General features: G+C 35.4%; 1 protein-coding gene across 1 annotated transcript in view; it reads right to left on the reverse strand.

Annotated features, from left to right (window-relative positions):
* CATSPERB (cation channel sperm associated auxiliary subunit beta) overlaps window positions 1-11,459 on the reverse strand; it is a 98,005-nt gene that overhangs the window by 75,619 nt on the left and 10,927 nt on the right. The window contains exons 2-5 of the mRNA XM_023538364.1: window positions 8,154-8,226; window positions 4,477-4,565; window positions 3,679-3,819; window positions 870-930 (exon numbers count right to left, since the gene is read on the reverse strand). Coding sequence (XP_023394132.1) covers window positions 870-930; window positions 3,679-3,819; window positions 4,477-4,565; window positions 8,154-8,226 — 364 coding nt within the window. The remainder of the gene's footprint in view (window positions 1-869; window positions 931-3,678; window positions 3,820-4,476; window positions 4,566-8,153; window positions 8,227-11,459) is intronic.

Below are 11,459 nucleotides of genomic sequence, written 5' to 3' on the forward strand. Positions count from 1 at the left end.
GCCAACCTCTCCCTGGAATTTGGAATTAAGCTGGCCTCTAGGTTATAAAAACTTGACAGCAGTGAGGCAGCTTTAGGAAGCTAGTCTGCAAAGAAAGAAAAATAAATGTAAATTAACAGAAAATATAGAAAAGAGAGAAATGGTGAAAGTACTCCCTGGGTTCTTGATGGTTTTCCATTTCTTATTTCTAATTCCTTCTTATAAACCTGGCTGCTTTTTTATTTTTAAGTTCCATGACAAAAATGAATTTCTTTTTCCTTAAGTGCAGTCAAGTTGATTTCTGTTCCTTGCACCTACCTACCATATTGAAATAATATACCTTGCATCATTTTTAAATTATGAGAATGCATCTCATGCCTTAAGGTCTATTAGCTCAGTCTACTAGGCCAATACTCACAGCTCCTGGAATTTTACTTTCCTCCTTTTTCCATCTGTTTATTTACAGTGGCATATAAAGCTAGGCTGCCATATTACACTTACTAGTAGATTACAAAGTAAAATAACACATTACATATTATAGCTTATAACATTTTAAGATTAATGATACATTTTCAGTAAAATTAATTGATATCTGAATTTCTCAATACTCCAATTTTCAAGTTCTAGAAAATAAGTTTACTTTAAATAAAGAATAATATGTTATGTATATCAGAACAATCGCTGTATAATAGAAATGTGAGATAAAATATAGAAACCTCAATTAAATTTGAATTTCAGATTAACCACAAATAATTTTTAGTATCTCTCAAATAGTACATGAGACATTTACATGAGATAGCAAATAATGTTTTAATACAATAAATATTTTTATTTGTTAAATTTGGCAATCCAGACCCATGAGTAAAATAATTAATTCAGATCACTCTTACCTGTATTTTTCGTAATGTTTTCTCTGGGAATACAAATCAACCAGTAAATCTGATCTCTGAACTTAAATAAAGAAGACATCAGAAAACAGTGTTTTACAATGTTAATATCAATACTTATTTTGACATATTACACCCCATCTTTTAAAAACAAAAATTAAGTAAAAACATCCAAGCATATATCTTTTACCCGTAATTTTATTCTTAGGAATTTATCCTACATTATTCACGCATATATGGGAAAAATATGTTCGAGAATATTTTTCATCATTATTTGTAATAGTACGAGATTGGAAATAACTAAAACATTAATCAGTTATGTATAATACTGTAGCCACAAAAGGAATATCATACAGTCAAGTTCAGGTAGCACAAAGCTGAAGCATTACTGGCTTGACAGGTCAGAGGATAGGACTCGGTGTTGACAGAATTTGAGAATTTAAGAGGAAAATCCCAGGAGCAAAGGAACTACAAGAACGGTGATTTAAGAGTTAAATATAAACTCTTCCCAAATCCTTGGGCTACACAGATGCAAAGGAGACCCATAGAAGTCCATGTTAAAAAAAAAACTAGCAGCGGAAGTTCAAAAAACTGAGCAGAGATATCAGTTGCTGAAACCATAGGCAAGAGAGTTTGCAGTTTGTGTCTAGATAAGTAATAGCGTTTTAGACCACTAACAACAAAAACAACAGCAAATTCTTGTAAGAACATAACAGAATCCAGAGTTATTACAATTTATGTCCAGTTTTCAACCAAAAATGACAAGACATGAAAAGAAACAGGAATGTGTAACGAATAGTTGGAAGGAAAATGGTAGATGATAAATGACTCAGAGTGAGTCCAGATAGCAAAGAGTCAAAGCAGCTGTTACAAATATGTACATAGATTTAAGGAAAATGTTCTCATGAGGAAATGGATAGGGAATCCCAGCACATAAATGAAAAATATAACGATAAAACCAAATGTAAATAACGAAGTTGAAAAGTAAAATAACTGAAATAAAATATTTACTAGATGAGTTCAATAGCAGATTGGAGATAGTGAAAAAAATAATAGGTCAATTTAGAGATACAGCAATTGAAATTATCCAACCTGAAAAAGGTGAGAAATGGTTAAAGAAAAATGAACAGAGACTTAGATATCTGTGGGACAATACCGCAGGTTCCAAAATGTGCATAAGTAGAGTCCCAGGCAGGAAAAGAGACAGAGGAAGGGGCAGAACATTTTTGGGGAGAAATAGTGGTTGAAGACTTTACAAATTTGGTAAACTTAGAATTCAAGAAGCCCAGAGAAACCCAATTAGGGTAAATACAAATAGACAATCTTAAAAGCATCTAGAGAAAATGACGCATTACATATAGGGGAAAATAAAGTTAAACGCTGACTTCTCATTCAGAAACAATGTCATATGATATATTTGAAATGCAGAATGACATAGTCAAAATGCTGAAAGCAGATGAAATCAACCAGAAATTCTATATCTGACAAAACTATCATTCAAAAATTAAGATGACTACTAAAAACCTATTAGAATTCATAAATGAGTTCAGCAAGGTTGCAGGATACAAGATCAATATCCAAAAATTAATTTTGCATTTCTATGCCCTAGTAAAGAACAATTTAAAAACGAGATTAGAAAAGCAAATTCCTTTACAATAGCATCAAAAAGAATAAAATACTAGGAATAAATTTAACAAAAGAAGTACATCACTTAGACTCTGAAAAATATAAAATATTTTTGCAAGAAATTGAAGAAAATCTAGATAAATAGAAAAATACTCCAGATGCATAGATTGGATACATTTTAATATTATTAAAATGGCAATACCCCCCAAATCGATCCACAGATTCAACACAGTCCCTATCAGAATTCCAGCTCGCTTCTTTGTAAAAATTGACAAGCTTATCCTAAAATTTGTATGAAAACTAGCAAAATTCATACAGAGAATAGCAAAAACAACCTTGAAAAAGAACAAAGTTGGAAGACTCATGCTTCCTGATTTCAAAACTCACTACAAGCAACCAAATCAAGGCAACAAGGTACTGGCATAAGAATAGATATATAGAACAATGCAATATAATTGCGAATCCAGAAATAAACCCACACATTTACAGACAATTGATTTTCAACGAAGGTATCAAAACAATTCAGTAGGGAAAGGATAACAGTCAATTAAACAGATGGTGCTAGCAGAGCTGGATATCTACAGGCAAAAGGATGAATGTGAACCCTGACCTCACGCCACACACAAAAATGTACTCAAAATGGATCAGTAACCAAATTTAAAAAGTCAAACTAGGAACTTTGTAGAAAACATAGGGGGTGCACACTCTATAAATATGCTAAAAACCATTTAATTGTACAATTTAAGTTGGTGCATTGTATGGTATGTAAATCATGTCTTAATGAAAGTGTTATAATGAAGGTGAAATAAAAACATTTTCAAGGGGAAAAACTCCCAAAGAATTGTTGTCACTAGACCTACACTATAAGAAAGGCTAAAAGAAATTCTTCAGGCTGAAAGATTATGCTAGCAGATGACAATTTACATCTACAGAAAAGAATGAAAAGCAGTGGAAAGTGTAAATATGAAGGTAGATAGTGAAAAATCATTATGTATTTTTTTCCTTTCTTCTTTTAATTTCTTTAAAAAATATATGACTGTTTAAAGCGGCAAGTATAATACTGTATTATTGGTTTTAAACATATAGACATAATATTACTTGACTAGGCATTTTTGTAAAAAACACATCCTATAAAGAAGAGTATGCTTCTTGCTAACAACATCACAGAATAAATAAATGTAATTACCAAAGTTAAATTAAAGTGGAAGATGCCAGTATATGTACTATTTATGATTCCCAAGCTGGGAGCAAGTCCTCCTGATGTGAATGCACTCATAAATTCCCTTGAAGAAATCTCACTTTGGGGTTGGAAAATACACTGGATTTTCTTTAGAAAAGAGGAGGAAAAAAACAAACAAAACAAATAAGCAATGACAATTCAATGGAGAGAAACATAGTACATTAATTTAAAAGTGAAGAGAAATCTACGAAAAGCAGATGCTGCTAATGACTTCTATCTTTAGTAATTCCAGTCTCTAAGTAGGAAGAAAAGTCTATTTTGAAAAGCACACTTTCAGAACTCAGTAACCTAGTATGCTAGTATCAAAATAGGTTTCAATTCATCCTTATAAGAATTTTTCTGTCACAGAAATGGCTATAAAATTATTATACTTAATAAACATAGAATCAAAGACACATGCTATCGCATGTAGAAATCACTGTTTTATTAAAATTATTAGTTTGTGTCTAAACAAAGCAAAACATCATACTGCGTTTTATTGGATATTTCCCAGCTTTGAGAAGGTATACGAAAATCACAAATGGTGGATTTTACTGAAACCCTACATGAGAAAGACACTAAGAGTTTTAACTCATTTAGTTTTTCTAGTAGTTAAGATCACCCTATGTCTTTTGATTGGAGCATTTAATTCATTTACATTTAAAGTAATTATTAAAGGTATATGAAAAGAGTACAATGTTAATGGTTTTATACATGGAGTTTAAAGAAATGTAAAGGTTACAACATACTATTAGTGGACCTTACCAAGTCGTCTAAGGAAAGATACAACTTGAATATTTCATTCTTTTGGGGGAGTCCTTGGCTAGAACAAGTAAAGTACTTCTCTATATCACCTAAATAACACACAAAAAAGTTATATATCTATATCTATATCTATCTATCTATATATCTTAGGTCACTAATAGAAGAATTTCCATCAAAAGAACCATAATTTTAAAACTGAAAACCATATTTTCAAAAGAATATAATTGTATACTCTGGATAAAATTCAAATCTTCCACTGTTTTTAATTTTAAAGATACCAAATGAGGACACTAAAAAGGAAGGTTTGACAGAACATTAAAATAAAAGATACCACATGGTGCAAATTTTTCAGTGATCAAAAAAACAGTCCTTGACTCTTAAGCTTCTCAACCTCAGTGAGCCCATAAAAGGGACAGGAGTTGGAGACTGGAAAGAGAGTTTATGTTTTAATAGAGAGCTTTTAATATGAAAGTGACTCCTCTACCCAAAAGAGTGGGTGGTTGGGAGGAAGATCCTTTCTCATCTGGATCTAAAGTAAATCTCTTATAAACAACATAGATTCGGACCATGTATTTTTATCCATACTGCCAATCTCTGTCTTTGATTGAAGAATTTAATCCACTTACATTTAAAGTAATTACTGATAAAGAGAAACTTGCTTCTGTCATTTTGCTATTAGTTTTCTATATGCCTTACAACATTTTTGTCCCTCATTTCCTGTATTACTCTCTCCTTTTGTAGTTAGTTGATTTTTATTTTTTTGCAGTGAAATATTTAAATTCCTTTCTAATTTCCTTTTGTGTATATCCCTTCTGCTTAGCCTCTGTTCTTTTAAAGAGTTTATTCATTAGGCAATGGAGTGCGAGTAAAGATTTCTAAGCAGAGAAGTGAATTGGACTTTAGAATCAAGTGATAGCTTTAAAAAATAGAACTGGCAGCATCGTCAGGTGTGGTCAAAGTAAGTGTATGAGTCGAACAGTACTTTGAAAACTGTTTAACGTTATAACCTCAAAATGTATGTTAAGCTGCATTTGTGATACTTGCATTGATATGTTTACTTAGAGGATTTTGAGCATCAAACTGTTATGTTGTACAAACAAGATGAATAACCTGCAATCATACTTTGAGCCAGACTCTGGGTTTATACGTCACCTTGTGCCATATGCATTATTGTCTCCTCTTTAAAGAAGATGAAACCAAAACTCAGGAATATTAAGTTATTGCTCAAAGGTCCCCCAACTCACAGCAGTAAGTTAGATTAGAACCAAGATGTTTCTGTCCCTAAGGGCCATCTTCTCTTTATCCTGCTAGGCAATTTTTAAACAACTGAGCCCCTCTTTCAGACTTCCCTGCATGCAACCTGCACTCCGGCACCCCTGGAGTGCTCATGGGGTTCTCTCTTTTTCTAGTCTCTGCCTTGAATTTTAACACATTTTAAGATCTGGTTCAAATGGAAGTTTTTTTTCTAAAACTTGTCTCAGCACTTTGGTAGCATTTTGTGAATCACTCCCTTGAGTTAATGGGATCTTTCGAGCTTGGGCTACGAAAGGGGAGGCAGGGAAAAAACAGAAGAGAGAATGTGGCTAGAGAGAGAAGCAATTCCTAACCCTCCTGCCTTTGCCTAGAAATTCTCAGATTACAGCATTTTCTAAATCCTGTTTTAATAATGAAATACAAAAAGAACTACTTTTTTTGTGAGCCTCTGAAGGAAAGGCCTGACAGCAAAGTTACATTCTTAACAGTATGTGACGTTCAAAAGGATCATGATATAAAGGGAAACTACACGAGCGCCATCACTGATGAAATGTCTGCTCGGACTAGAATAGGAAAACCACTCTGGGACACAGAGACACACTATTTATGAAATTCACTCATTGCTCTATTCATGGATACACAATTGCAGCAACTGACAAAGACTCTCTCCTCGACTAAACTTCAGTCAGGCACTAAGCCCTCTCCTCAACGAGGCTTCACCCTCCCTTGTTAGATCTGCATAACCATTTTTGCAAGAATCCTGCTAAGTCAGTTTAGAGAGAATCCCCATCCTCGATTTCTGACCACTCTCTATATCTAGTCGAACTCCTCATCCCCAACCATCCACCCAGGTGATCAGCCTGACCTGCCCTCCGCAAGAATTCTGCTTGGTCAGTTTAGCCCCCTATCTCTGATGTCCCTTCTTAGTAATTTTCCACCTACCAAACCTCCAACCCCAACTTGATCCTTGGCTGTAAAACCCCACTTCTCCAGGCTGTATTTGGAATTGAGCCCAGTTCTATACTGAGGCCTCTTTTTCCCCGTTGCAAGAGTTCCTAATAAAGTCTGTTCCTACAGTTTTAACTACTGTCCAGCTCTGGTTTTCTTTGTCACAATGAAGCTGAAGCCAGAAGCAGCAAAAACACTAAAGGACACTAAAGGATTAGGGTGAGTACAAACATGTTTTGTAGCAAACGTGAGTTTCGATGGTATACAATGGCAAATTACTTTGAAAATTTGCCTAATTTAAAGATGAGTTAGAGATTTTTTTTTCCCATTGCTAAAAAATAAAAGAAAAAAGTTTCTAAATTTTCTGATCTTTCTGAGACAGCAAATGTTTGTCAGGAATATGTTTCCTGGTGGAGATCTTCAAAAAAGTAAATCAGAACTTAATCTGTCCTTTCAAATTAAAGGTGACATCTGAACAATAAACATGATATTAATACTTTAAAAAAAAAGTATGTTCTAGAGAAAGTATTTTGAACATAGGCAGCTGGAAATGTTTCCATTCCACTGGCATTGACAATCTTTTGATCGAGCATTTACCATGTGCTAGTATATCCAGTCCAGGATGCGACAGAATCTAAACAATCTACAAAGATGAAGGTGGATTTGCCTTATTCCTTAGACACAGTTTTCCCATCATAAAAGTCCTATTGCCTAATTTAATCTGTGTCCAGTTGACCCTTGAACAACATAGGTTTGAACTGCATAGGTCCGTTTATAAGTGGATGTTATTCAATAAATATACACTTGGCCCTTCATATCCCTGGGTTTCGCATCCAACCAAATGAGGATTGAAGATGGTACCTTCGATCTGCCACTGGGAATCTGTAGGAGTGAAGAACAATTGCATGCACTGTTCTATGCCATTTCATATAAGAGACTTGAGCATGTGTGGATTTTCATATTTGTGGGGAACCCATCCCCCACAGATGCTATTACATTTTGGGGAAGTCAAAAGTTATACACAGGTTTTTTACTTCATGGGGTTCAGCACCCCTAACCCCCAATGTTGTTCAAGGGTCAACCAGCTTACTTTCAGAAAACTCTCTTCAGTCTCAATCTACTGGCCTTATAATTCAGTTTACAATTCACACTACATGTAACTATTTGTGGAGGAAAAATAAAAAATATCTACTCGAATAATTAAAGTTTTGCAAAGATAAAGTTTTCCTTAAACATTAAAGATTCTATGACTTATAAGTAATGAAATATAATAAAATACAACTATGTATACGACTTAAGAACAATAGATTCACAATGGTATTTTTAGAAATGTCTGAACTAGAGTACAATAGGGAAAACCGGAAGATAATGGAATGAAGGGGTGCTAAAGGAGAATATTTTAACTATTAGAGAGGAAAGGACATAAAGGACAGTGCCTAAGAATAACATAGGGAGTACGAGCGTCTGAAACTTACCTTTATTATATGTTATTCCTGATGAAAAATCAAACAGGTTCAAAAGTATAACGTATAAAAGTAGCAGTTCCATCTGTCGGAAGAAATAAGAATCATTTTCATTCAGTGACTCTGAACATATTTTTGAGTTCCTTTGCTATAAACAACTACGTAGTAAAGAAATCATCTCGTCCCTTAAGTTAAATGTTTCTCGTTACGCCACAAAAGCAGATGACATAACAGTTGACTAAGCTCCACATTTACTCCGTGGAGTAAAATATTAAAGGTATTTAGGAATATAATCAGTACACACTAAAGAGCTGTGGCTCAGGTTGTTCTTCAATATAGACAACTGCTGGACAGGTGGGCTTAAATCTACAGTTGTGCAAAACAGAACCTGACTCGATAAAGACTCCAAGGACGGTACGGCTGTGCCTTAGTCTGAGATTCTGACTGCTGCTCTGGGGAGAGACAATTTGCATGGATCCTGAGCATCCCTGCACATTCTCGCTGCATACCATGGATGCGAGGCCCTGCCCACGCTTTACCCAGGCCTTTCCTCAGAGTTTTGTCTGCAGTGAGAAAACTTGAGGGATGAGGTTTTCTTCCCTGGAAATGAGCAGGCTTGTTTCCATGGTGAATTCCCCAAGCTCAGTGTTCCTCTCCTGTAAGGCACTCAACTACTAGTGTAAGCAAGCTTCTGTTATGGGCTGAATTGTGTCCCTTCAAAAATTCATGTTGAAGTCCTAAACCCTATTACCTGAGAATGTGGTTGTATTTGGGGACAGGGTCTTGCCAGAAGTGATTAAGTTAAAATGAGGTCATTAGGGTGGGCTCCAATCTGACTGGTGTCCTTATAAGAAGGGGAAATTTGGACACTTGGACACTGGGAAGATGATGTGAAGACACAGGGAGAAGCCTTCTACAAACCAAGGAGAGGCCAGGAACGAATCTTTCTCTCATGTCCCTCAGACCCTGCTAACACCTTGATCTCATACTTGGAGGCTCCAGAACTATGAGACAATAAATTTCTGTTGTGGGAATCTCGTCTTGTCTGTGTGTTTGGCTATAGTGACCTTAGTAAATTAACGTAGCATCCATAATAGATATTGACTCCATGGGACTCAGAGGTATGGGGAACTGGAGTGAGCATCATACCGATGCCCTGGCTACTGCTTCTGCCGTGAGTGATAAAGTCCTTGTCCCTGAATGAGGAGTCTCACATCTTTTGCCAGCATCCAAGAAACAGTAATAAATTGACTTACCAGTTGCAGGTAGAATAAAATCCATATGTTGTACAGCTCCTGACAACTGCTGAGTAAATTAAACTGATGTTTTTCCTCCCTCGGAATTGGTTTGCTTGATTCAATACATTTAATTGACAACAGAAAGCTCAAACATTTATGGATTTTTAAATTTACCATCCTTCTCACATGGTTAGGGGAGAATTTTTTTAAGTGTACTGTTTTTAGTCATCTGAGAAAACAACTTGTTTTCACAAGGTAAGAGGAAATAAATGGCTCATCAAAATTACATCACTGTGGCGTTATGCTCAATGATATTTTGGGTATTAGAAGGAATCTAACAATAGATGGAGAAGTTGCCACAAACTTGAAAACAGTGCCGTACCAGGAAAATCTTGTATTATTTTGCTAACCATTCGAATTCAGTGACGTCACACCATTATTAGAGAACACAGCGCTATTCCTCATCCCCGAAAAACTGACTGAAAAGTATTATACTCCCGGGCCACAGTTTGGATGACCTGTTATTAAGTTATCCTCAAAGTTGTTCCAGTTTGATTCCTCCAAATAAATATGAAAAGATCTCTAATATCATTTGCGTGGATTTGGTTGTATCTATCTTTGACCAAAGTACTAAAAACTTACTTTGAAAGTCTTTCTAATGCTTTCATTAAGGAAAAGAAACCCGAGAGGACATAATTCAAGAGAGAGACAACTAAGGACCTCTCTTTGTGTTCTTTATGGCTTTACTACTAGCTGCGGGTCCCCTTATTCTAGCAATTCAGCCTGTGTGTGTGTGTGTGTGTGTGTGTGTGTGTGTGTGTATTTAAATCTAGAGATGGAATGTACTTTAGAGTTGATATATGAGGCATTCAGTAACATGTTCAAAGTCTGTTACTAGCCAGTGACAAAGCTGATTTAGAACCAAGCTCTCCATATCCAAGAGATCTAGTCAGCATCCAAAGATGCCACAAAATGAACATTTTAACATGTGAAGATATTAAGTATACGATTAGATTTGAACTCTCACCAAAACTGCTAAATTTGTCCACCATAATTCTGCTCCATACATACATTAACCTCATGCTTCAATATTACAACTTTTCTTAGTTTGCTACTAGCCTCTTTCAACAATCACTTTCATGGTTAGAGAAAAGCCACGGACTCTGGCCTAAGATCAGTTCTGCCCATTGAGATGTTTAATCTTTGGAAACTTACTTAACTTCTTTGAGCTCATTTTCTATTCAGTGACATAGGGATAGCACTTCACAGGGTCGTTGTGAGAATTAAATAAATAATACATTTAAAACATCTATGAGCTACTTTACCCTGAATAAGCCCTTAATAAATCCTAGCTATGAATCCATATCTTTATGCACTGAAGCAACGTCTTTATCCGCACGACACTGCTCATCTCGCCCTCTAGCAGTTAAATCACCCCAGTTATCATTCCCATTTAATTACGGCTTTTATGTAACTGTTAGATATAAGTCACATACCTGGGAATTTTTTCTTCTCTGACACCAAATAAATCTTGATAATTGCTCCAGAGAAAGAACCTACCTCCTCCACCACAGGGTTCATTTGCAGTTACTCCATTATCGTGGGATAATTATACAGTATAAATTCATACTAGAGTAAGGTTTTTATTTCTTACTGTAAGTCCCTCTCAATGAGATGCCTGACTATTTGCACTTTTTTTAATTTATTTATTTTTTCCCAAGCTTTCTTCCACATAGGCTAAGAAAGAGGACCCCACATCAGGAGCTGAGTTTTCAGTTTACTGGTTTGGTCGTCCACTTAACTCTGGGACAGCCAATCAGCTGCTACCAAGTACGGAAGCCTGCTTAGAAAATCTCAAGAACAGGCAGTTAGAATTCCCATTAACTGCCTCCTTCAGAGCACCAAAGGTCATTTTCTTTGAAAATCTGTGAGAAATGGAGTTTCTCAAAACCTGCCATCTTTAATACCACATCCATCTAGGAGGTTCAGAGACCTTCTTGAGACTATAACATACTTCAGTCATCAGGGGATGACAGAATGCCTGAAGAAAACCATAAATGCTAAGAGATCATGCCAACTG

The sequence above is a fragment of the Pteropus vampyrus genome, unplaced genomic scaffold (assembly GCF_000151845.1).
Source record: "Pteropus vampyrus isolate Shadow unplaced genomic scaffold, Pvam_2.0 Scaffold219, whole genome shotgun sequence".
Taxonomy (NCBI): Eukaryota; Metazoa; Chordata; class Mammalia; order Chiroptera; family Pteropodidae; genus Pteropus; species Pteropus vampyrus.